This window comes from Dinoponera quadriceps, unplaced genomic scaffold, assembly GCF_001313825.1.
Source record: "Dinoponera quadriceps isolate SergipeBrazil2010 unplaced genomic scaffold, ASM131382v1 scaffold1070, whole genome shotgun sequence".
Lineage (NCBI taxonomy): Eukaryota > Metazoa > Arthropoda > Insecta > Hymenoptera > Formicidae > Dinoponera > Dinoponera quadriceps.
In genome coordinates, this window is record NW_014555341.1 from 2002656 (window position 1) to 2030524 (window position 27869).

A 27869-nucleotide genomic window follows, 5' to 3' on the forward strand; every position below is an offset into this window, starting at 1 on the left:
ATATTCGCGTAGCGTATCTCCTCAGTCGGAACGAATCCCGAGGGGGACCGCCCTCTCGTAGCTGCCGTGAGTCAAGGAGTGACAACATTGCGAATTTATCGGCGCTTATCCGAGAATTCTGACACTTACGTTACAAACTTTAGCCATTGGGGCCTTGAATAAAGGAAAAAAGGTCAGGTCGCTCGGAGATAAGACAGCTTAGCCCACATGCACGGTGTTCCCATGCAGGGGAGTTTAATACCGAGCGGGGGGTGGACACGTGCGTACAACATGTATGTACAGCGTGTTTTCTGAAGTTTCCATGGAACACACCCGGAAGCGTATTCCACGGTGGGTCTCGGGGAAGATTGTCCTCCGACGAAAATCGATTGGGTGTCTTCATCTTCTTTAGCGAACTTTATATTTTCGGCTTTACGGGGATCCCGTTAGCACTGGGCAGGCAGAAAACGCGAATAGAGGATGAATGCACTTTTCCTTCCTTTTCTCTCTCTTTTTTTCTACCGTCACCTTTAAATTCCCGCACGCAAATACGTCGTTCTTACGACCACCGTACCGGCTGGAGACCCAAACACTCTCCCGAAATCGATAGATCGATAACGCACGACGATTTACGAACGCGAGAGATGCACTCGCGTTCTCCAAGTTTGACCCCCCCTTTCCCCCTCGTCCTGCCTCTTCCCGCGTCCCGGGAGAGCCGCAAGCCAGCCGTGAAATCCGACGTCGCGCGCGTCGGCGAAAAGATGAGGATTGACCGAAGGGCGTCTGCTGCTGATATAGAGGGCAGATCCTCGGAGGTTTCCGCCCGCAAAGTGACGATGCTTGTAAACGCGAGGCGTGTTTGCCGTAAGGAGGAAACCCTCTTATTCCTATCATCCCGCGATCAGTCTCGGATGAGGGAGGGCGCGGATTTACGTACGGCGTGGGCGAGACTCGAGCAACAATTTCCACGCCGAGCTGCCGGTACAGAGGACTCGTTAACCTCGCGACCCGCCGCATTAATGTAGGAATAACAGGTCGTGCGCGAGAGCAGATTTCACCCCTCGCCGCGTCAAGCTCCAGCCCGGTTCTCTCCGCGAGATACCCTGGTGTAACCGAGTTGCAACGTGGCGAAAAGCCGTTTCTGCACCGTACTTCGTCCGTACGTTGCGGGAGCAGTCGAGAGCCTTGTTACCCGGACGCTTTTAAGATCGTTTCGTTCGCAGCTACGCACCGATGTGCACTGCGTTTCGCACCGTTACGCGTGCCGCCTTACAGCGTGTTTGCCGTGGGATCCCACGAAGTCGGGAGTTTTACTTCTCCAGTAAAACCTGAAATCTCCGGGTGTAAAAACGAGCGGAGTTGTCTAATATCGGGGAGTTTCGGCGAGAGGGTCGGGGAGAGATATCGCCGATTGTATGACGGAATGTTGTTCTTTATTTAATGTCATGTACGAGCTTGAATTTCACGAAACACGCTGTAATAACGAGTGCCCAAGGCGTATGAAGTTAGATTCAATGGCAATTTAGCGCGCTGGATTCTTTGCGCCGAAGTTAGACCGGGTGTATCGCTTCGCTCGAAACGTTCATCCGTGACCGCGGGAAATGATTTTGCCACGTTGCGCTCGATCCTTGTTACGATTTTCCAGATATTAGTCACGAAATACAATTTTCCACGTCTGTAAATTCAAGCCTGAGAGACGCCGGCGCGCCTGGTATTAATAAATCCCGACGCAGCGTTATCTCCAAGGAAATAATTGTTATCAGCCGTAACGTGCAGAAAATTAATCGCAGTACGCGCGGCACACTTACCGCGCGATTATAAGTACAGTAATTCATTCACAGTTTGCGGCAGCAAACTTTTCATCGTCGGCCTCCGCCGTGCAATTATCCGGTCTATCCGCGGGTTTTATTTCACGGTACGAGTCTTAATCTCCGGCGTTTACAAATATCGAAAAGAGTTGGAGAAGAAGGAGAAGTGGCGGAGGCTGGCACGGGAGGAGGGGAAGCAGGAAGAATGTACACGTGCATTGAAACGAAATGCAGCGCGGATAACGAAATTCTACCCGTTTTGACTACGTTCCGTCGTGTAACCGAATTAAGTATTCTTTATGGGCTCCCCGGGAAACTTCGTTTGATAACGGGTCGAAAACGCGCTGTGTACTCACCGTATAATCGAATACTGCTCTCGACATCGCCGAGGGAATTTTTGGCCGCGCACCGGTACGTTCCCACATCGTGTTTCTGCAGGTTCCGGATAGTGAGGATCATCCGGACCTCGAACTGCGACTTCGCCACCGCCTGTACGTCATGCCTGACGCTGGATATTATCATCGCGCCTTGGGAACAAAGCGGAGAGCAAGAGTTGATTATCCCGATTCCGATAGAATAGACACGAGGTCGCGGGAATTTCTCCGCGAGAGTGTGCATTTCCATTGATCGATACGCGACAATAATAGGCGACCCTCGATCGAAAATCAGATGTGCAATTAGGATAGAGAAATAAAGGGTGTCATGCGTCATGACAGATGCGGATTGGAAAATAATGTTTACATACAGGAGACAGTTGAATGTTCAATTTATATTTTTTCGACGATCATAATTGTTTTAAGCTTTAAATTTAGTTAAACAGCCATCCAATTTTTCGTTTCGAATATTACCTTGTGTTTATTCAACTGTTTCGATAAGATAGCGTTCTAACAATTAAATAAAATCCTAGAGCGTTCTGCTACGTACATTTACATTAGATTGGCTTAATCGTTCGCAGTAGTGTTCCGAATTATTTTAATTAAACCTCTAGAGAGATGCCTTCGCGCGCTACGCACAGCGAAAAGTTGAAGACAAGAGGTTACGTCTTTCGCTATAAATAAGACATCTCGCCTATTCCCCACTATGCTTTCTTATTACACGTTGAAACAGTTGAATATAATGGGAAACAAGTGAAAGGTATCTTCCACGCGAGACGAAATTGCATACGAATGCGTTGGAGCGAGCAGCTTCGGATAGCTGAGCGTGTGTTAAACCGGCAGGGAGGACGTCTGCTCTTGCGAGGCGCAATCCACTGCGGGAATATTTCCGCGAGTCTGAATAAGTAGTATTCTCTTATATCTATCTAAAGTTTCCCCGGTAAATTCTCTGAGCCAAGATATTATATGTCGTTGCGATATGTGACTGGTACTCGTTCATGCGGCGCAGGTCGACTTCAGTTTACGATACCGAGAACTAATTTTTCAAAGTTTCCGCTGTTTCTTACCGAAATGCGCGTTGTGTATTTTATTTATTTGCGTGCCATCGCATCCGAACTTCAAGAAAATTAGCTTAAAACGGAAGAGGCTTGCGAAAACGCGCGCGCTTTCAATTAAGTTGCCCGAAGCCGACGATATGGGAGAATACACGATACCGTTCGATATCTATGCCCGCGTGTATCTTTCGCTCGGTGTATCGGGATCGCCTAGACTAAAGTACGGCCCATAATCGGATTTGTCTTGCAAGGGTAATTAACGTTTGAACATTCTCCGCTTGTTACAGTCGGTAATTAGTTAACAAACCAATCGCCGCTGCAACGGACCGTGTTACTTGCGGCAAGTAGCGCACCGGTCAAACTGCAACTATTTTATGCGGACACAATAGAATTCGCGCGCGCGTTTACGAATTGGAATATAGTTTCTGCATTATTTATTGTTATGTTAAATAATTTTACTTCGGGAGAAGGCGAAATATAATTCGTTATTTTTATAATTAATTTTGTCCTTATTTTATCAAAATCAATGGACGTTGTTGAATAATAGATAACATATGCATGTGTGGTATCAGATTAAGAGGTAAGGAGCTTTATAGAGGAAGTTATTTCGACAGTTAACGGCTTTAAAGTTACGCGATTATTCGTGAAAACGCACTTATCGCGTAACTCAAGGGATATGTGTACAATCAAAAAGATTTGAATGTCGATATTGTCTTATATAGGATGGCTAGAAGACATTCATACGATCAAATAGTGCCTCGTAGCACCGTTAATTTTTTTATTTTCAGTTGTTTTAAATATATTTGACGTGTCCATAAATCTCTTTTGTCTCGTTAAATGTAACATATTGATTTTTCTCAACATATACTGAAAATCTCAACACAACAGTCAATATCATCAGACTTATAAAACCCGAAACCGATTTACGCGCGAAAAATTATAATAGTCTGGTAAGTTTAACTATCGCGATATTTTCAATAATGAAATTAACAGAAATCGCACGCAGAAAAAGTGCTAGACTCAAATAAATAATTATCCCGATACTCTTTGGCAACTTTTTATTTTAAGTAAATTTTATTTGGATCAAATAAATATGACTTGATCCAAGTAAAAATCCGCTTAAGGAGTATTAAAATAATTATTTACTTGAATCTAGCATTTTTTTCTGTGCCACTTTTTTTTTAAGCCACACGAAATTATTGAAGAATGATTATTATCGGTTATTTTAATACGACTATAAAATCCAGGCCATCTCTTTCAACGTCTATAAACATGTCCGTAATAACTGAAACTGATACACGAACGATACGGGGAAGTATGCAGCGTACTTTGAGTCTTCTAATCTGATGTCGCGATCGAAGCGCGCCAGTCTGTCGTGCTATTACGCTAAAATATCGCGGTATCACAGCACCAAAGGACTCTTATATCGCGCAATACGAGAAAGTTTTTAGTGAATGAATCAAGTGTGTCATCTCACCCTTGTCGTTGACCCAGTAGTTGATCGACTTCGGGGACGCCTCTACGAAACATTCTAGGACCACGTCGGTTCCCAAGGGCGCGCCGACCAGCTGATTGGGTACGTGAATCACCGGTGAAACTGTAAATCGAAATCGGAGTATAGGATTGCATTTTCGGCAGGCGGCGGTGTGGTGGAATCGAAGCGCAACGAAACTCTGTCCGACGTAGCCCGAGCGGTAATCACTATTACTCACAATGAACGTTGATAAAAATACGTTTGCTGACCGCGGGCGGGATGCCGTTACTGGCGATGCACAGATAAACTCCCATCTCGTTCCGCGAGATCTTCGTTATCTTTAGGTCCTCACCAAAGTACTCGGTCACGGTAGTAGATACTGAGAACCGTGAATATTAAGGAATCAGAGATTGTTGGGATCATAGTATTCAGTGTGTAATTTTTTTTAAATCATTCGCGTCTCAGCCCTAAACTGATGAGATATTCTCTGATCGATTCAGAGTAAATTTTCTCTCGACAAAAATGTCAGAATTTAATCAAATTAATGTTAACTTACGCACGTAATATAGCTCATTAAAATCTAATGATACGTAAACTTTAAGCGAGTAATTATCTCGCGAGAAGAGCAGTGAATAATTTTATGCTGCATATCGTGAAGGAACAAAAGCTCACTTTGCCTATTAATAAAGACAGATATAAGATTAGATATACGATCGCATCGTATTAAATAAAAGAGAATAATAAATAGTATAAAATTAATTCCTAATTTGTATGCGAGCTTCTATGTTTAATTCAAATCAATCTTTCCTCGAAAGTGTTCTAATTTAATGACATGTTTTTACGTAGTTAGTGGAAAACGCTAAGCGACAACCTGTTTTGAATGGCTATTGTTATTTAATGAAAAACAACCATTAAATATGCTAGCATTCATTAAATTCAATGCCACTCAATTTTTTTATAATTGTGCTTCTTTGTTAAAAAAAAAACATTTTTCTTACATTTTATTTAATATTTATTAATATATATTATTGGTTATATTTTTGCTAATAAAATCTCTCTATTTTTGTAATGCCCGAGCTAAAAAAGAATTTTTTAAACGTCTATAGTAATTAATAAATGGTGTATAAACGGACGAAGAAAGTATATGTGAAAATATAAGCGAACTTCTCATTGAAGTTATCGAGAACGGTGCGCGATAATGAATAAAGTAACAGTGAAATTATACTCGCCCTAATTATGTTTCTCCGATACTTCATCGTGAAATATGCCATGTCTGCATGTTGTAATTTTAATATGAAGTTCTATAGTCACGGTTTCTAAATTTAGTCGTACATTTTGAGGATACCACTTTTAAAAGTATAGATATAAATTAGATAAACTAGATATAAATTAAACAAATATATACATGTATATATGTATAAATTACACGCATAAATCAAGTTTTCAATAATTGCGCTTTAGATTTCGAAAGTAATATATAAGTCGAATATACTTAATAATATATTATATATTTAACAATTCATTAACCCTACAAATTCCATTGAAGAGAGTTTTGAATGGGAAATCTCGAGATATAACATAACACAGGTTGTCTAAAAATATATGCTCTATACTTATTATTAAATGCGCATTTATTCATATCTTGTTGCAGAAGAGGAAGAAAGACAAAGATTGCAAGAGAGTGCAGAAATACAGAAAGTGTACACGGAAAGTACAGTACAAAAAGTGTTGCCAAAGTACAGATCGTAGTTCCATAATTCACCGTGTTCGGCGTGAGGGCGTGACGTGCTTTAACGAAATATTCGAATCATCCGCCGGCTATTGTAACGCAGCGATCACATTCTCCGCATCGTTCGCCGAATTGGGACGTAAAGTAACACAGGCTTATAAAAAGGTACGTGAAGCTCGAGCGAACCAAAACAATCAGCAGGAAAGGTAAAGTCACGCTTGGCATTCGCCAGCAGTCAGTCTCCGACAATAGACGACGTTCGCGTTTAGTGAGGCGGAGAGATGCCAACAATCGATACTTTCAAAATGTCGCGAATGTGGCGGTCGAAGTTATCAAAAGTTCGTGTTAAGTCGTTCGTGCGTCGAGTACTATTCTGCGACCGAATTATTGCGTTTCGAGCGCACGAGCCATAAATATACCGCGACGCGGTGTACCATGTCTATGTTTGGTTATAATTCCCGTCGGGTAACTCAAATATTTATGCTTTCCTGCTGGTTTTCTTGATATATTTCATCGGGCGCTCATCGCATTAACGAACGTTAACCTAACCTCCTTCCTCAATTGAATTGTAGCTACGTGAAGGTTGGCGCCACAAGTGAATATCCGAAGTGCCACGATGGAGTAATCGGAAGCCAGGACGGAGAATGCAGAACACTGAGACGTGAATAATGATACATCATGTATCGGGTATGTCAAATCATTTATTATGAAGGCCATTTGACGAACTTGTGGAGAATGACGAAATATCTGACTCGAAAGTTAACTCGGAATTCATAGCGCTCGACACGTACGATCTTGTTTGACGAATAATTATAACTTTGTAAATCTCTTATTATTCGTCGATCTGCACGTGCACTTCATACGACAAGAGACGTTAAAAGTAACGATTAAATGCAAAGGTAGCCGGATATTAAATTACTCTCGAATAAATGTTTTCTAAACCTCAACGGGAAGAAAACGATACTAGCCATTCGTAGAATCAAGATAGAACAACAGCCCGCTAATATACTACAAAGCTAGATCTCGATATTCTGTATCGGTTGTTTTAAGTTCGATAATTGATGTAGAAGCAAAATTTCGCCTCGGGATATTCTCGAGATTCCCCGTTAATTCTTCCAGTTCGGGAGAACTTGCAAGGTTAAGACTAAAATTTCGACACTGGACGTTTGTTACGGCCAACGTATATCGTTCTTACGAGCATATTCAGATGCAAGCAACGAAGTGGCGCGCGCGCGCGGATAAGACGAGCGCAATTTGTTGCACCTGCATCTGTTCCTTACCGCGGAACGTCGTGAGCAAACGCACGAGCCCTCCTCACCTGCGGCCTCGTTACGCTCGCGTCGCAGTTCAGCTCGCAAAAACATCGATTTTCCCGAAGGTCTTGAGACACACGCTCGTGTTTTCCGCCTGGCGAATTAATTACGCGGAACCAACGAGCGAGCGCCGCTGTTTTGCTGGCGCTTTAACGCCGCGCTCTGCGAATCTCCAACCGAAATATCATAAAGTCTCGGCTCGAATCTCGCGACTACACTCGGCATAAACCAGTCCCCCGACGGTAATATTTTATTCGTTGCTCGCGCTTGCACACGTAGAAATTAATTGTCTCGAAATAATCTCTCGAAGAGGGAAATCGAAGCAAGAAACGATCAATCGGTCAGGATCAATTAAATGCGCTGCGAACCAGGAATAGACGCGGGGAATATATTTCTCAGAAACGTCTCTCTAAGCAAGTAACATATTTAAAATGTTTAGTAATCGGAAAAAATTCACGAGACATAGATCTCCGTGGGATTAAAATTTAATACGGTCCACCGGACGATCGAATCTAAAAATTTCATCCTCATTATCGCTGCGTACGCTTTCTCTCTCCTTTTCCCCTCGTCGTTTTTTACCCTGGACGGCTCAACGCGGAACGACCGCGCGACGTTAATTGCATCGACGTGCGCGACCGAGACGAACTTTTCCGACGTGTCTCTGATAATCACGGCGATTGTAGTGCCGACAATAAGCCGAGTCCGGGGCGTCTGAAGGTGAGGAGCCGCGCCCGGCATGTGCCGCATGCACCGGTTGCAGCGACGCGCATCCTTGCCGTGGAGCACGCCGACAGTACGGTGAAATTTGCCTGCTATTAGTAACACCACGCTGAAGTGAATACTAAATACGTCGTTTAGCCGGGAACCGACGGCGAGGACGAGGGGACGGCTCGCTCGATTCGCGAACGCTGTTCCCTCGGTCCACGTACGAACGTTCCACCGACGTCGTCGTCATCGAGTCATCATTTCCGTTAAGAAACACGCGAAACAGGGCTTTTAAGGGGATGGCACATAGAAGAAACAGTAAGACTTATTTCTTAAACTGTAAATATATTTCTTCAGATTTCTGTATTCCCAAAGATGATGGAAGCGTGCGTGTGTGTGTGTGTGTGTCGATAAATTCGGCCTTAAGCAGAAGTTCAACTCATTGAAATCCTACACAGAAAGAAGGAATTAGCTGTTTATATAATACAACTGAAATTTAGTTACCAAACCTAGTTTTCAGCCGTAGGAACTAAAAACTACAGGGACAAAAAAATTAGTTAAATTGACTAAATTTCAGTTGTATCATATAGATAGCTAATTTTCACACGTGGAAGCTAATTTTTAGCTATGGGATCTACTTTCCTTTCGTATAGTTGTTTCTGTTTAAAACCAAATTTATCGTCGCTTCTATCGTCTTTTGGAATATATAAACCTAGGGAAACATACCGATTGGTCGGTCGATTTTCTTATTGCTTATGTACCACGGTCCGTATGTAATCAAGAGGATGCGTTCGTCCGACGTCGCTACGGAAAAGCTCTTTCTCGAAGCCGATCGCGGGGAAAGTGGAGCGTGAACGATTGCGGGAGATCGGACAGATTATATCGCACTAATTGGAAAGAAAAATTGATCGCGGAATCAGCGGGATCGACGGGCAGAGTCTATAGCTGGGAGATAACTCCCGGCAAAGCGCGATTTCCTATTTTAAATGAATCCCGCTACTGGCTCCTCATAAATTACGGGGAGAATTGCCGACGAGGGCAGATGCGCGCTCGCGTTCCATAATTGGCCCGATATTAGACGCGGTGAAATTCGACATTACGCTCAACGATCCCGCGGCACGACGGCCGGCCATTCAGAAGTCGCGGTCGAAGGTATCATCCCGGAAAGCATCAGCGGAATCGGTTCCCGTGCGGAATTCGTCTTTAAAATCCGTAACCGAGGTTCTCCCGTAATGAGGGAATTTGAATACTAACGGGATCGTGTGCGGAGGCGCGAGCGCGCCTAAGGAAAACATAATTGTACATTTCGCGCTATATCGGCGGAACGGCGTGGCGCGTATGGGCGTACCATCTATATTAAATCTTACCGTGAGACTTCTGGTTCTGGCCGCTTACTGCAGACTGCTCCCGAATTATAATGTTCCTGCCGTCTTCCCGGCGCCAGGATACGCGCGGCGCGGGTACGCCTCTCGCCCGGCACGTTAACTTCACCTGTACGTGTTATGAAACCGGAATTATAAAGAGAAGCGAGTTCGTTATTGCACTCCACTAATGCCGTGCTTCATCCAAATATATTTGGAGGAATAAAGGAGTGCGGGAAGAGAAAGGGAGAAGTACGCTCTCGTGCACAGTTCGCAGCGGCGCGGCCTCCAGCGCTATGTAAAACACGTACACGCGCGAGGACGCTTGTCCGGAACAATGGCCGTTCACTCGCGCGAATACTCGAGCGGAAAACGAATCCATAGTCGCGAGAGGCATGAAATATCCGGGATACCGAGGAATTTTTAACGGCTACTTGCCCCTCCGTTACGCTCACGCGGCCGGTTTTTACGCGCGCGCCTACTCTTCGAATTCTCGATGACGTTTGACATTCGGTCCGACGATTCGCCCGCTTCTAAACCGCTCGGCTTTAACACGACCGAACGATCCCGCAGCCATTTGCGAAATGGCCGACTCGTCGCGTCAACACGATCCTCAAAATTTGTCGCCAGTTCCCTGTTTCCGTGTCCGGGCCCATCAATTATGAATATCGGCTCGATTCTCATCCGTTACGGAGTTATGGATATTCGAACTGAACGGCAACACGAGGCGGAGCTACGAGTCGCGAAACTCGCGCACGCGAAATGAATATCCGTGTGTTCTACAATGGAAAATACAAACGGCATGTTGACAATTAACGACACGACACGTGTCGCGGTATACTGCGCTATTTGTTGGCTTACATTCTACTGACACGCGACTGCCTGCTCGCAATATCTATGACGTTTTTAGATGAACATCACGTTAGCACTGTACCGAGGTGTAATGTAAATTATTACATCATATGCCATGTACACGTGTAATGTACACGTGTATAAATTATATTATATGCAGTTATTTTTCTTTTTTAAGAGATTTGTAAGGCGAAATGAATTTGATACGATGAAACTTGCACTATACACTGAAATATCATTTAATTGTCTCTGCAATTAGGAAAAGATTGACTATTCGAGAGCTGAGATGTATGCAACTAAAGTTGACACTTTTTATACTTGTTCCTGTCATTGAAAAAAGACTGTCGTAACGACTACTCCGGAGCCTAAAAAAAAACGCAAAATAAATTTAACAAGTCATTTAGCTACCTCCGAATGTTTATCAGCGCTTTCGGTTTGTTATATATCACATCATATCATCATACCATAAACTATACTATATTCAAATATTTACATTTATGTAAGAAGACAATGAACTCTCGAATAGAACTCACTGATAGAAACGACGTTTTGTGTATTACTTCTCGAATTTTGGAAAAGTTTGCGCGAACGAGGAGAGTTTCTTCCGCGTTTCGTTAGGAGTCTTATCAATTTCGAGTCATGGCGGTAGCTAGGCCGGGAACAAATATCCTGAACGCGATATCCTATTGCTCGGAGAAAACGAGTTTGAAAGTTGTAATCCCGCGTATCGAAATTCATTCGGGCCGGAACGGGGAAAAAGAGTCGCGTCGCCTCGCGGAACGAAAAGAGAGCGACGCACCACGGAAAATTTGCAAGCTTTAGATTTTTTCGCGAGCACACGAGAGACACGTCGTTAATAACAACAGTTATCGTCCGACAAAATTACTTATTTATCTGGATGGAGCTGGCGCGCGCCGACAGGAGACAAATTCACGAACCCGAAACGCGATTGAAATTTCAATTTTTTATCAACTTTATCCGGCGCGTTGGGTCGGAGGGAAATTTTAGAATTTTTTTTCGACGTTCGTGGTGCGACGACTGACAGTCATGTTTGGAATTCGTTGCTCTTGCCTGTCGTATGTGATATATTAAGTCCGTGAAATTAAAGACGGACATGTATGTGTGGTATGTGACATGATGTACTTTAACGAATCAGCACAAATGATGTCGCTTTGCAGACATCTCATGTATTTATTTTTTAGACGTGTTTACTAATATTTCCCTACTGTACACGTACACACAGACACACGTACACGCATACACACGCTATCTGAGTAGCGTTTTAGAAGGTGCACGTTACGCTTGACGTTACATTTACCCGGTGTACAGCCCATGTTGATAAGAATATTACTAGCGCGGAAACGAGCTGGGAATTAAAGTTTATCGCGATAGAAAAATCAAAGCGGACGATATGTAGTTTAATTTTCTACCGAATACATCGCACACCTGTCAGACGTCGCATATTTGCAATACGTAATTCCGTTGTGTAACGAGGACGACGCGACACGCGATAGTCGGACACACGTTTCGCGACGATACCGTCGGAGGAGGCGAGCGACTAACTTGTACAAACGAACGACGATACAATTTTCGGAGTACGCCGACCACAGCAGCGGTATAATAAGAGGATCTGCTGTAGCATACGCGCCGGTATAATTTCAAAGTTTAAAACGGTCCACGAGACGGCGGCTGTGCTGGGCTGTCCCGTCTTCGTAAAAGCGTCCTGTCAGACATTCTGAGGGAGGAGCGCAATATTCTTTACTCGAGCGACACCGTTGGCCACGCGCGCGGAAAAACGCGAGGATGAGATGGGTATTCGCACAAATTGCGCGGCTGCCACGGAATATGAATTGTGAGCAACAGGTCACTTATTTTAACTGATGGCTTACTTACAGCATCCAGCGTGAAACGCCGAACGCCGGTTGTGTGTTACCGTCGCGTGTACCGCAATAGCGAGCGGCGTCTAGCATGCCCGCGCAATTACGCGGAGCAAAGAATTATCGGATTAAGCGAATTATGCGCGAGCTGTTAGACGTAAAGTCGATTACGCGGCTTCCGCTTGATACACGCGACCTTATTTTTTCGATCTTCTCGGGACTGCACGAGATTACGGGGCGCCGATTGAAGTTTCTAACAACGGAAAGAAACTGAATAATAGCTAGGAAGGGAGTCTCGTGACAGTACAGCGTTAAAACGGCGCTCGCAACAGGTGTCGCAAATTACAGTCACGGTATCGCTTACACACACGTCATAAAGCGCGCCGCGATATTACGTTTGTGCTTGTTCTGTTAGTTTAAACGGTGTCCGCATCTTTCCGAGTTGGTTAATTGATCGATGAACTTGATATCGCACCGATGGACGACGAACGTGTTTCAGCAAATTTGACGGCGATTTTTTCACGATTATCGTTATTATCGCGGAATTCTCAACTTAAGGCGCGTTACACCTCGGCGATAATGCGGCGAGCCCGCGTTTAAAGCGTTAATGACGACGAATAGGCGAAGTTGCGAGTTATTTGCGAGCTCGCCCGCGGAAACGTTGCACTCGCAACCGTATTGCTGTTCTCCGATATATAGATTTCTCCGGTATGAATCACGTGGTATAACGTTGGCCTGATAATTTACTACACGCGTAAATCAGCCCACATTTGTAAGTAATAAACCGTCGTTTATTCATGACTGCTCCTGCACAGGGTAAATTATTTAACGACCCTCGGCCTAGTAGCGCCATAACGCATCTCTCTTCCTGGCATATTTACTCGCAAATTTATTTCCGCGCTCGCGCGCGCGCGGCGGAATCCTTCGACATTGAGTCGACGGTTAACTAATGATCGGAAACGACTCGAAAATATCGTCATATTTCAAGGTGCAGCGATGTGAAGGAATGTTTTCTTCATCATTAAAAAGTCGCAACTCCCTCGGTCGTTATCAATCGAAGATACTTTTTCTAGCTAAATAAGATGAAAATGATTGCTGCGTAACGTAAATGGAAGTTATTTACCTGGCCACCCTCGCCCACATTCATGTCGCTCGATGTACCTTCAGGGATGATGTCGGGTGGCTCAACAATCGTCAGCATACCTGTCTGGAGGAAATAGATGATTTGGGGTTAGCGTTACTAAGTGATTAAAAACGAATTAATTGCGCTATTATCTCCTTAATGCTATTAGAGGCCATTTAATAATTATGTCACGCGAAATTTGGGCATTTTTATCCTTCTCCCCTTCTCCATATTTCGTTATAAAATATTTGTTTCCTTCCAATATTACGTGGCATGTAGAATTATTCACCCCCGCATCTATAGAATAAAAAAAAATATAATAACTATATCATGAAAAATAATTATTAGACCTCTTGCTGAAAAAACCAGGTGGGAATTTATAAAAGAAATTCATATGATATCCTATAGTTGTCCTTGATAATTTGCGTCAAAAACCTAGGTTCTAACATCCATGTAATTTCCTATATATATATATATATATGTATGATTTTTCATACACCATGTGTAATCCTATATAGATTTTCACATACCGTGTAGATTCCTATATGAATTTTTAATATCCTATATGGATTCACATTCCGTTGGATTTTCGTAGGAATTCACCTGGAAATTTTCAACAAAACTGCACGTTATTATCCTTTTCTCAAATACAAATCTTATTTTTAGGCATGATATCAAATTAATTACTTTATTCTATAATTTTGATTAGTAAAAGTTATGTTTTTAAAAGAATCAATATTAAAAAATTAACATTTTGATTATTAACACGAAACCATATCAAAACTTAAAAATGTTCGCTAAACGTGTCATGAGTGTAAATAAAGTACATAACCACGCGCATTCATATTTACAAGTTATACCATCTAATGTGTCACAGACCATCACGCAAGCTAATAAACCTCCCTTCTCCTTTCGTTGTGTGACGTAATTGTTGAATGGCCCCTTATGTTAATTTACGTCCTACAATCTGCCTGGAAAATTTCCTGTGATCTAATTGGAGTCTATTTCGATTTCCGAAAAAAATGATGGATTCTAATTAGGAAATATATGAAGATTCGGATTAGAGATGTAATGTGTCATGAATGTAATATTTCATAAATGCGAATCCAAATGGGAAACTTACATTCTATTTGCTCTGCCGAACGTTTTCCTAAAATTTTCTTACAATTTGGATAAGAATAGAATTCTTAATTAGTATCGCAATATTATTACACTTATTTGGAATAAGTTTGGGTAATTTGATTAGAATCTCTATTGTGCTTGGGAACGTTTGGGAAATTTCTATACGGGAATTAAAGAATATTTCCTTTCATTTCTTACTGCACCGCTATACCCGAAAAGGCATTTAAACAAAAGCGCTTAATGTGAGCGCGTCATAATTTCCCTTTTCTTTTTATCGTGGATTATTCGGCCTCGAATAATAGAGCGGGATCATTCATACGCGAACATCGCGTGGCTCGCCTCGTCAAATTTTTCACAATTGGCTGCGCGAATTTTAATTAACGCATTTGCGAATTTCACGATAATGACTTGAGGGGAAGAGAGAGCGCGCGCGCGCGCCCGCACGGCCGAGGTTGTAATTATATCTCTGACTTCAATTATTCCCCCGCGAAACCGTAATACGTTGCGCACTACGAAGAGTGTATTTTTTTCCATTAATATAATACGGCATCGTTGAGCGAGGCTCATCCGACGCGCAGGCGTTGATAACAGCGAGGCGAATCTGGGCGATGACATACAGCGCGCTTTATTTTTCTCGTTGCGCGTCGCGCACGCGACGCGCGCGACCGGCGGAGACAATATTTGAAATAACCGGCTCTACACCCGCGGCGGACGTACGATAAATAAAAGGGTGAAATTAATGAAAGCAAGAGTATCTCTCTCTCTATCCCACGAGTGCTTAATCCCCTAGGATTAATTGTGTAACCGCGTTCAAAAGAACGCACGATCGTCGACTTATTGAATCTTCGACGCGCGGTGCAACGGCCGATCTCCGTCTCGCGCGTCCGTTTCTTCTCTCCTCCTTCTTTCTCTCCCCATCCCGTCGCGAATCAGTAAACTACGCGGTACAGTATGAGGCAATCGGATAACGCGTGGTGGGTCCTTAAATCTCAAGTGTCTCGCTTGTAGCATATACCTTAGCCCGACGCTAGTAACCTATTATGACCGCGCAACCTGCCGGCAACGCTGCTGCGGATGCCGGTGTGTGTCATGGGTTATTCGTTAATTAACGGCACTCGGTGGCGTTAAATATCATAGTTAACAGTCAGCGCGTTATTATCACCCATCGCGACGGCCAACGGTCACCCTCTCGCGCGCGCGTGTGTGCGAGTTACGTGCGGTGTGAGGTGAAAAAAAAAATTCGCGCAGTGCAATCCGGCCACTTCTCGCCGGTAGTTTACGTTCATTACATATTGAAGAATCGCTCTCGCGCATCCAGCGTTTCATATCTATTAATATGCTTTGGCAATAACAAAGCTTTGAATAATACAATTTTCTGAATTACCGCACGCGACGGAATTTATTGGTAATACCAATGGATTCGAGTGGGGCGACTCTTGTGATTCTAGAATGCTGGAATGTAAACTACGCGAGAGCACGCGTACACAATATATACGTGAGAACATCCGGAAGAGCGCTGATCCCGCACGCGGGACGTATACCGGGCCCGTATGCGTTCACGAGCCCGGCTAATGCGCCATCGAAACGCACGATTTGCGACAGACTTCCCCGGACGAGCGGCGAAATAATCCTCCGCGACAAAGCGCCTCGCGCACTAACTACGCACCCTCTCGACGCTTATCAGTGCGCCGCTCGGGGGCGTTATCGCGTTATAATTCCCGAGGGAGGAGTCGAGAGAGCGCGGCGGGATCGAGCCACGACTGCGTTGGGGACTTTTGTCGTACGTCAAGCTGCGAGACGTCAGTACGAGTGCAAGGACCTCTTCTCCCCGTCGCCGCTTCTACGCCTCCTTACACCCGAGCTGCGAGCTTCCTCCCTCGAACCTCCTCATTTCACCCGCGATTTAAAGGAAGCCCCTCCGACGAAGCCTCTCTCTCTCTGTCGTCCTTGCAAGACGGAGGCTCGAGGTATGCGCGCAATTACGAGGATGTAATCCACGCCACGACGAAACTTCAATCGTTATAACCGAGTTGTCTGGCAAGCCGCCGCCGTCGCCTCGTCGCGCCGCTCGAAACAGCCTCGACGAATGCAAACTGCGTACCGCAGCGACGATGACGAGCGCCGGTAGACACGTGCCCGAGCGCGTAAACTCGTACGTGTCGCCACTGAATTATGAAACTCCCTTCCTCAACGTTACTACGTCGCCTGCGCCGTAAATTAATTATTACGCGCCTGCGAATGACTGTATCAGTCCGCGCCACCGCGGTGACGATGAATGAACGCGTCGATCGACCTTTGCTTCTGTCGCCGCCAACGATCATCGTTTGCGCTTCCTCTACCGGTTCACGAATTTTGTAATTTCTTTCTACAAGTTTTACCGCCGATTCGCCGAGAGCTGTGAGTAAATCCGTTCTTTACCATCGCGTTGTCGCGTAATGAGATTATCCGGTTGTTGTACTTTCACGTTCGTCCTGCTATGCCGCGAAACACGCATGCACAAAATAGCGACAGGAGACACCGGCAGCGGTGTTCTCGCGAGGGTCCATTCAATTACTCGACGCTAAATCAGTATGTTCGTCGCGTCGAGATTATGCAGATAACCTTGAAGAAGAAGTGACTCTCCGTGAAATTTCAAGAAAGCCGAGGCGCAAGCCGACGCCTCTCCTCCACATACATACGCACATGCAAATTTTATCAGAACACGCAGTCGGAATTATAAGCGAAGGGCGCCGCCGTATTCGGCAACGAGCGGTGAAATATAGTTACCAGGAGAGGGATGGGACTGCACCCTTTTGCCAAGGTTGATGGCCGTGTTTTAACTGCTGATATATACGCGCGTAGAGAGCGAGGAAGAAAGGGAGAAAGGAACGATGATCCGGAACACGAGGGAGAGCCCGTGTTTACGCAGGAGGGATTTGTCTGTATGAGCGACGGTTTATCTCTTTGATTACCGGCTGAATCCCGGCGATCCGATGAATGTATCGAGAGAAAATATCGACGGCGTTGACTTTCAAATCGTTCGAGAAATATTTTCTCTTTCTCGCTTCCGAACTGTGTCATCGCCAGTTAATATTTTAATACAATAATAACATAGGATATAGACGTTCATATAAAAGGATTATATTTTGATATGTTATTACCACGCGCGCAACGACGATATTTCATCGCGTGAACTTTATTTACAAAAGAAATTGATTCGGCAATCCGTTCTCCTGTGAACCGGAAATCGTGTACGCGCGTGAGAACTGATATTTCCCGCGTTGCTATTTTTCGCTCATTTGACACAGTTACAAGATTCACATTTCGACTTTCTCTCCAATCGGATTTGTCGAAGAATGCCCTGGCAAATCACTGTTCCGCGGTTCGACCGCTCGCGGCAAACTGTGTCCGTGCTCGAAAGATAAATATCAATGCGGAACGGATAAGAAGGGGACAGGAAATAAGAGAAAGAGACGGAAGAAATAAGATATCAGCGATGCGCGCAGTGAGATAATAATCACAGAACTCAACCAATCGAAGGGTGGACACAATTGAAGAATAAATTACGCGATAAAGTACGACGATCCCAGTAAAGTTTCCTCCGATAAAAAGTGCATGTATTATTCGAGGGTAAATGATGACAATAATAATAATAATATTTACTTTATTGAACACACAACATGAGACTGGCAACTTGCGATCGAGAGTTATAAATTTATGCTCGTTTTATTGTCACAAGACGCATCAGCTTTATAACTGCTTTGTTTTTAATGCTTTGCCTCAACTTTTTCGCTAAAGAAAATAAATAAAATAAAATATTAATCATCTTCGACGGTAATATACCGCAATATTTGATTGCGTGTTAAAAGAATGCTGCTTTAAATTTACATACTCGATGACACACGTTCGATGACACGGAAGAAAATAATTTTGCTGGCACAGCAAATTGTTAGTTATTATGGAGACAACAAAAAGATTTATTACACAGAAAAAATAATCTTGCTGTTGTAGCGACGATGTGGCAGCGATCAAATTTAGTTGGCATAACCAAATTATTTTTCTGCCTATATATCCAGCAAATAGCAATTAATACTTTTCATAAATCTTTCTGCTGTCCGAATAAATCTTTTTACTGTTTCTAACTAATAGTAACTAACAATTTGCTGCATCAACAAAATATTTTCTTCCGTGCGCCAACTGACGTCGTAGACGTGTAGTACACAAATCTCTCATCGTTAAACAAGAAATTTCTTTCCTCCTTCTTCTTTACGTGAATGAAACAAAGAGAGCTCAAAGCCTCCCTCGTTTGTTCCGAGTTATTAAATTTCAACCCACTTAATATTTCGTTCCCCGGATTATCTCTGTTTCATATTCACCCTTCTCTCACGGATACCCCGAGTGATCGGCCGGGGCATTCATCGGTGTTTCTCGCGGAGTGTTCATTACTTAGCTTAGTGCCTCGTAAAGCAAACGGCGAAGGGGACTGAGAGCGGGGGGGGCAGGCACCTGCCGCCGTCGTCTAGGCAGCCGGCGCGTGTTACGCTCCGTGTGCACTATTTAAGATTACAGCTTTCTTCCCGCGAGAAGGGGGGAAACTCCGGCTGGCAGGTAGGGCGGGGCTCGAATTCAATCCGAAATGTCGGAAAATTAGATCCTCTGACTCGACTTCCAGCGGCGTCTCTTGTGCCGTATCACTTTGCGGGATGCTGTCTCGCGGCTGGAGACGGACGAGGCGTTACTTTAAGACCGCCAGACAACCACGGTCGTTCTCTTGCGTGCTCGTCCTCTCGTGAAACAACGCAAGATGTTTTGCCAACCGGGGAAAGGAGAACGAAGGGGTGCTCGCGTTAACTAAAGTGCCTCGTTAAGTGCGCGTCTTTCACGCCCCGAGAAAAATCTCCTCTACGCGCTCTCGTAACGCGACATTTCTGCGCGTCTAATTGCCGCCCGGCTACATCGGCCGACGCCGTACATTTAAAAGGAACTCACGCGGAATTCGGCAAATCGTCGTCGACGCGCGCGGAATTCGGCGAGTTGTCGTCGCGACGCGCATGTAATCGTGAAAAATCCACAGCGACATCGTTCGATCGCGAGAACCCGCGATTCTCTTCAACGTTTCCTCACGTACGGAAATGTCGTCTCGTCGCGCAAACGAGACGGACTGCCTCCGTTTCCTTATCAGCAATTACCACGCCGGTCGCGTATAATAGTCGTTAAACGTGACTTAATATTCCAATCCTTTTCTGATAAGACTATACATGGCTATACCGTATATAAGGCAAAGGAATGTGAGAAAAAGGGAGAGAGAGAGAAAGCAGGGGAAGGGGGGAAAGGGAGGAGAGTGAGAAGGATTTAAGCGTTACTACGGCCGGGGATGTTCATAAACGGGTACCGACGTTCCCGAACTGGCGAAGACGGCTCGTTAAGTTCCCGGGCTCGTTAAGTATGCCGCGGGTCTGCTAGCGGCGCGCGCGCAAGGCGAAATGCCTTCGATACTTGTACAGATTGTTATGTCGGCAGCAGCTAATACTCACGGCAGCTCGACGCGGCCTGGTAATACTCTTGCGGTTTGTTATCGCTGACGACGATTACAGACGGTGGAAAGTATCGAAATGTGTAAACGAGGTTGCAGCGACTGCAGTTCGCCTCTGCGTGAGTACGGTGAACGCGTCGAATCTCTTTCTTTTCCTCCCTCTCCCTATTTCTCCCTGTCTCTCTGTCTCTCTGCTCTTCGCTGTCGGCCAATCATTCGCGGTTATGCGAAGCTTCATCAGAGACGTAATGAATACGATAATGAACGCGACGTTTATTATTAATATACGTAAGCCAATAATGTTAAATAAAGCTCGCATCTCCGCTGTTAGATATTGCGTTACATTTGCGGTGAACGGCGCGGTTTCACAATTTCCAACTGGTCCGTTTCTCTCTCTCCGCTAATGACTTCCAAATTCAATCTCAGATTTCTCGACTCCGAACCTGTTTCTTTCTCTCTCTTTTTTTTTTTTTATTTTCTTTCGGAAGAATATTCTTTCGGTGTTGCGTAGAAAGTGAGAGTGAAAAGTTTTTCGCTGAGAGGAAGTCTTCTCGATATCGTGTAGGAATGTTTGACGTGCGAGGGCGAGTGTAAATTTCGAGAGGTCTTCCTGATTTTCCGCGTTGTAACACGAGCAGGGGCAGCGCGTATTATGCCAGTAGATTATGTTAATGATAGTTAGCAAACTGAGACCGGATGATTAATTGCGTGAGCCAAGTGGGACGCGGTCCGATTGTAACTGGGCAACTATTGATTAACTCAGGCGCATCTTGGCACTTTATCGATGCGGGCATCACTGGCAGCATGCGGACCGCCCGATTAATTGTTTCACTTGCCGTTCGGCGACTTCGACGCGGTCGATTTTCGCGATATTTTTCGCTACGTGGGAACAAATCTGTTCATTTCAGACGGGGGGTTTTTACAATTCCACACATCGCAATATCGTAAAATTATGTCACGTCTGTCAATCTCTATTAAGAAGACGTTAACCATGCAGTGACATGCATGAGACATTCGTATAAAGATTTTCGGAGTTCCTGTGCGCGCTGTATATTTTTAAATAGAATCCCCCGCGGAGAAGAACTCCTTTTGTTCGACTTCGTTTGCGGAACGCTCATGACACGCGGAGCAATTTCTCTTGATGGGATTATATCGAGAAAAACGCGAAAGAGAAGTGCGTTAAAGATACGATTCATATTCAGTGGCTCTTTTATAAGCTAAGCCTCTATCGGAAAACCGTCATCCTTCACGAAGTTAAGTCCGCGCTGGAGGTCGAAAGGTCGCATCTCCCTTTTAAAGCCGATTGTCGCGGAAAGATAGAATATTTATTTACACGAGAGAACATCGTCGTTCTTTACGACGTTTCTCATTGATATTATACATTCGCGCTGATATCGCAACAAGTCACTTGTCTATTTTATATCGAACTAATATTCAATATTCAAAATAAGTTTCTATAATTAAAATTGGGGTATAAATATAGTAAATTAATTATAATAGCTTCAATTTAATCCACGCGTAATCTGGATTATGACGGAGTATATTACGCGAAATCTTCGTTACAAATTAATGCACGTATATAACTGTCAAATAAAATACGCGATAAAATTCACATGATTATACATGAGAGGTGGATTTGTAAGTTCGAAATCGCGCGACGGTCTTTCAACCACTGATAACACGTCTCTATGCTTTACCGACCTAAATACAATCGATAGGACCGCCCTAATTAGTTATTTCACCGAGTTTGTCGGTTTACCGCGGCTAGATTCAAACAGGGTCTGTATGTATTCGGGCTCACTGCATCGTAGCAAAATATCGAAATCAGTGTCAAAGGGAGGTACGGGTGTATAGTGCAAAAGAAAAATGTGGTTATCGGAACTCACTATTCGATTAAGCTTTCATCATCGTTAATTTCAGTATTCCGTTTGAAGGATCGTGGAAAATACGGTTACTTCATCGCGAATCTCGGTTAAGGGGATGCCATAGTTGATGAACTTAATAAGCGTCGATAATGTAAAAATGATCTTCAAAATGTTGTTACATAAACATTGATACGATCACGCTACTATTTTGTATTTCTTGTATGTACATATGGATCTTACGTAAATATAAGTGTGAATAAATAAATATGTGATATAAATATAAACGCGACGAATTTACTCTATTTTACCATATCTAACGAATAATCTAACCAAGTTGTGTAAATATTTTTCTACGAAATTTTATCTTTTTAGACCTCAAAATTTGATTGGAAAGATATAAAGACGTTTGAAATTTCCCTAATTGAAGTATTGATACATTCGGTACGTACAAGTTGCAGAATTTTTGTATCGGATAAATATTTATGCTGACTGAAGCTGGAAATATCATATGTCAGATATTTGAAAATTTTCAACCGTTCTCATCATGTATTGAGCATGTATGCTTCAGTTTATTCTAACATGTGCTTTCACTATGTAAAAGCACTTATCATTTTTGCAACCAATATGATATAAACTTTGCAGAAAAAATCGATATTCGGTGAACTTTTGAAGTAATATAAAAATACCAATGTCTAGATACGTTGTTACCTATGGACGTTCTTATTATTTTGATTTTCAAATACGAATGTTCAATCTTTGAATATAATATATATTCCCATATAGATATAAAAAAATATATTCTATGTTGAAAGTTTGAATATTCATATTTAAAGACTAACACAACAAGAATATGTCCGGAGTTAGGTACGTTTCCAGGTATTGGTACTTTTCCCTTATGGCACCCACATAAGCAACAGTAAATTTTTACAATCAAGAGCAGACGCGCGGCACGAAGCTATCGTTGGTTTTAGAAGGTTCCAGGGGAGGTATCGGGGCTGGTTTCACTACATAAGCGAGGATGGAGTGTGTGTAGCTACCGAAAATGCTCGAAGCGTCAAATAGACGACCGTCTCAGCGCCTATGCGAATTCCGCGCGTTCCTTCCGCGGCTTCGCGCGTTTCTAAAACAGGGCAAACTGCTATTAGAAGCGTTCTCTCAGGAACTTCCTAACGATACTTCCGCCGCCGCCGCTGCGATGTCGTCGCTCTCGCAAAGCCCACGATCGCTCGCGAAACTTGTGTGCCTCGTTAAATTTACTCGCTGGCCGGTATTTAACGGCGGCGCGAGCGCGCGGCGCCCTCGAAACGGACGGCGCTTCCGAGTCGAATGAACGGCAGGAACTTCGTAATTGAAGGGTATTAGAAAAAATACGTTAGAGCAGGGTTTCCCAAACTTGTGTGAACCGTAACCCACTTTTTACGGTAAATATCCGCGACTCACCTAGCTTTAGAGGATATGAAAAAGCAGGGAGAATTATTTATATCACTTTATTTATACTACTTTGCTGTTTTTATTTTTTAATTTTTTACTGAGAATATAATCTTATAAATCTATTAATTTTAGATACGTGATCTTGTAATGAATTCCATCCATATTGTTATGATACGTTGATACGTTACGAACATACGCAACAAGTTGTACCCGGATTAAATTTGTAAAACTACGCGAAGTAATGAAGTATAATTTAACATTCTAAAATTTTTCGCGATCTACCAAAAATCAGCTCGCGACTCATACTCTGGGCATCCCTGCGTTAGAGAAAAAACTTGAGACGTGAGAGAGAGAAAGAGAGAGTTGTTTATTTGCACCCTGGGACTAAATTCCCTCAAGTGTTAGTACAAGAAATAAGTACAAGGACTCGCAATCAAAAGTAAAAGAAAAGATAATAGTACCCAATACAGATGAAAAAAAAATACATATATACAATAAAATAAAAAAGGGGAGAGAGAGAGAGAGAGAGTGCGCGGTCTATTTACGCGCGATACGTAAGCGGCGGTCGGTAAGCCGCGAACAAATCGATAAGTTGCGATTATTCATCGGATATTATACTAAAATAGTGTACTTGGTCATGCCCTTCTCCAGTTTGCGAGGAGGAAATAGATCCCGGATTGATCCGGAGTAACGCGACGGTGGGCACGCGCGCAAACTTGTCGTCGCGCCATACATCGACTCGTATCACTGCGAGGGGTAGATCCGGTGAGGTACATACCTGACTCTTCATGGGGTCCGTGTTGATCTGACACATGTAGAGTCCACCGTCCTCCCTTTGGACACCCTTGATGTGAAGGTTCCACATGGTGTGGTCGCTGTGGGACACGGTCACCCTCTGATTGTGCGTGATCACGTGGTCGTGTATCGCCTGGATCGCCTTCGTGTCCGCCTTCACCCAGCCGACCTGGAACATCAATCGCCGGATCGGGACCTTAATGGGGGCAAGGGGCGGCTGACGGGCGGATGGCGCTGAGGGTGAGGGCGGAACGAGAGGGAGAGACGAGTCGAGGGCGGAAATCGCGGTGACGGCGTCGCGGATTTCGCCGAAGACGCCGCAATTTCCTTACAAGCATCCGACTGCGGAATACAAACAGGTGTGGGGGACGCCTATCCCGAAGGTGTGCTTGTATGCGTCCATATACACACACACACACATGCGCGAGCGTGCGCACTCACACGCGCAGATCGACACGCGCGATTCCCCTTGGCCAAACTTCCCAGCGGTATTTGCATTTTCCTTAGAATATTCCGAATCCCGAAGTGAAGCTCTCTCTCTCTCGCGACTCCACGCGAGCGAACGAAGGAACGAATACACGCACACGTGCGCCGCGTACGCGTCCATTCCCGGGCTAGTAATAGAAAACCGGATATCCCCGAGTACGCCGCGGCTCTGTCATTATCTTCGCGTGTGTACGCGCGATAGTGAGCGCACTGCTTCGCGTTCCATTCGCGAGGAGGTCATCGGCGATCTTCGTGTCTTGGGAGCAAGAGAGATCTCGATGATGTTCCCGATAAAGGAATTTTTATGTCGCGCGGCACAAAGATAATTATCCGCGATCCTTGCTTCTTCCCGATAACGGCGAAGGCAGCGTGATGATCGCCCCTGCGCTCTCCAATTACGAGAAGACACCGGTTCGCCGGTCTTTGTTTCTTTCGCGCGCAAGAGAAATGCCAATAAACTCCGCACTGCTTATTATTCATAACAGCCTCGCCGGGCTTAATCATAACCGTCAAAAATTACCGGGCGCACATCTCGATTGCTCGACGTAGAATCCTTTAAAAAACATCGGTAAAATGGGTCGCGAGCGCGCTCGGTTACGGTGGTACTCTTCGGATTTGACTTTCAGATTTCCTCAGAAAGTGGACTATAAATGGAGAGGCTATCTCCGCGACTATCTCCCTCGGTAAGGACAGATTTCCAGCGCATTACACAGTTGCACTTCGTATAAATTTAATTATCGCGCTCTCCCTCCCTCCGCCGCCGTCCGTTCGCCGGAATTGTTTTAATATATCCGCGCGTCCCGTCGCCGCTGACATTTATTTACATACGATCGACGTCAACTCGTTGCGCCGCGCGATCAAATTAACGGCAATAATAATTATGCGATCCGTGATGCGTGCGATGAAAATGGTAGCGAAGAGACAACACGGTCTGGTTATACTTGGTGAGCAGCGGCGACAATTCGAGCGCGCGAACATCGAATTTCGCGGGGACGAACGCGCCGGCGATATATTTCGCCTCTATTCCAGCCGACTGGCACAGTATGGATCGATGTGAAACGTAATCGGGTCTTCCGTTCTACAGTTTACGTTTCGACGGACGCCGGGTATGGATAGCGTGAGCCGCGGCGGTCTAACCCGAGCCTGATCTGAGCGCGTCTGACCGATGCTGCGAGCAAATACACCGTTCAGAAGCAACTGGTTACGCCGTAATGAGAGACCGGCTCTCCGTTCGCCGTAATGCAATTTGCGGACCGTTTCCGCGAGGAGGTACGGTAATGCGCGAAAAAGATAATCCGAGCGTGGCGCGATGGGGATAAAAGTGTTATTAAATTCCGCCGGCCGTGAAGGCGCGAATTTGCGGACCGGTAACGGCGAGTGTTGAAGTCAAGTTATTCCCGCGGCGGGCTGCGATCGATAGCGCGATCCGTTTTACGAGATTAGCTTTATAGAAAGATTTCGTTAACGCGTCGAGGAGAGAGGAGCGCCCGTTCGTATCTTCTTATAGGCGCGTGTATCGATAAAAGTTCTCGCTACCGCTAGCGATCCGGTAGGGAGAAAGTCGGGCAAAGTGCTCGGAAAAATTCTCCTCGAGCGTTCGGTCTTCCTCTCTTTCTTTCTCGCCTCTGAGCGAGAATTTCGCAGATATCAAGATCAGCTTTTGATTCCGTGAAAACTGCACGGACGGATGATTATTTAAAGCACCGAATGCATCTTTCATACTCTCGCCTTGTCGAGTGTACTTTTCTCATTACGGGTCCGCTTCCGTTCCGTAGAGAATGTAATTTCCGGATATGTGTGCGCGCGCCGAGACTTTTTCCTACAGAGACAGTATCGAAAAATGGTCACGTCTGCGATGTGTGACGAGTGCGATGGCGCCATCGTTGTTATCTCCCATTCTGTTTGTACCACGCATTCGTAGGGATTCTTTTTCGCGGTGCTCGTCGGACTGACGGCATTAACAACACGGTGCACCGAATGAACGCCCTGCGACGAGCAAGGTGTGCGCATTACACACACCGCGAAGGACCGGCGTGGTGCGCGAGATATGACTTTTTAAAGACGCGTCCTTTCAGAAGTTAAGTGAGAGCCCGAGAAGTTAAGCGAGCGTTACTGACATCACAGACGCGCCGTCGCTTTTCATGTAACTTACTCTGTAGCCTCCTAGATGTTTCACCAGACACGTGAAAGTGGCGTCCCTCCCGAGCGGCACGGTTAGATTGGTGATAGGGCCGGAAAATTCGGGCTGAAAAGCGCCTCCTGAAACGATAAAATACGTACGACGTTCGTGAAAAATACATACCGCCATTTGCATACCGCCGCGCCGGCAATTTTTCGACAGAGACGTCAATTCGCCGTCGCGCAGAATGCACTTTATGGAAAAGCGAATAAACGTCAGAAGGCTCCGGACGCGTACGCCACTCGCGGAGGCGCGTCTCGCGACTGCAAATTAAATGCACAGACGTGACGTCGAATTAGCGGGAATCGCTGCCGTATGCGCGACACTTGAGCGAACTTCTGTACTCGCGCGCGCGAACAACGTCAATTGTCGCTAGACAGTGCGTTTTTCGAGTCCGCTTCGACAGTCATTTACGGCGGATTTGCGAGAGACGAGTGTTCGACACAGTGATCGCTCAGCGCTGAGTGCGCGCGTTTGTTAAAAGCAAAAATCTCTCCGGTTTCGACTGCAAAATCGCAGCTGGACGGGATTATGCAGCACTTGATCGAGCGTTGTAATTAGTTTCTCGTAAAAATCAAGTTCGATCCTTTTTATTGCCATTGTACCTCTCTTTAATCAAATAATGGGAATTTTTGACGGGATGGCTCAAATATTTTACGCGTTTCAAAAGAGAATGGTAATGACAATGAAAATAAGAGTTTGATTTTGACGAGAAATTAATTTCGACGCGTTTGTCAAGTGACGCGTAACTCCCTTCCCCTTCGCCAGTCAATGGAATTTTTAAATTATTTTCTCTGTAATATATTTTCTCCCCCCCTCCCCCCCCCCC

At 44.7% G+C, this 27869-nt stretch overlaps 1 protein-coding gene across 2 annotated transcripts in view; it reads right to left on the reverse strand.

The window, feature by feature from the left end:
* Positions 1-27869, reverse strand: part of LOC106743920 (lachesin-like) — a 77594-nt gene that overhangs the window by 10157 nt on the left and 39568 nt on the right. For both annotated transcript variants that reach the window (XM_014618245.1, XM_014618244.1), the window contains exons 3-9: positions 27014-27120; positions 24359-24544; positions 13651-13734; positions 9805-9928; positions 4929-5069; positions 4694-4813; positions 2144-2314 (exon numbers count right to left, since the gene is read on the reverse strand). In XM_014618245.1, the coding sequence (XP_014473731.1) occupies positions 2144-2314; positions 4694-4813; positions 4929-5069; positions 9805-9928; positions 13651-13734; positions 24359-24544; positions 27014-27120 (933 nt within the window). The remainder of the gene's footprint in view (positions 1-2143; positions 2315-4693; positions 4814-4928; positions 5070-9804; positions 9929-13650; positions 13735-24358; positions 24545-27013; positions 27121-27869) is intronic.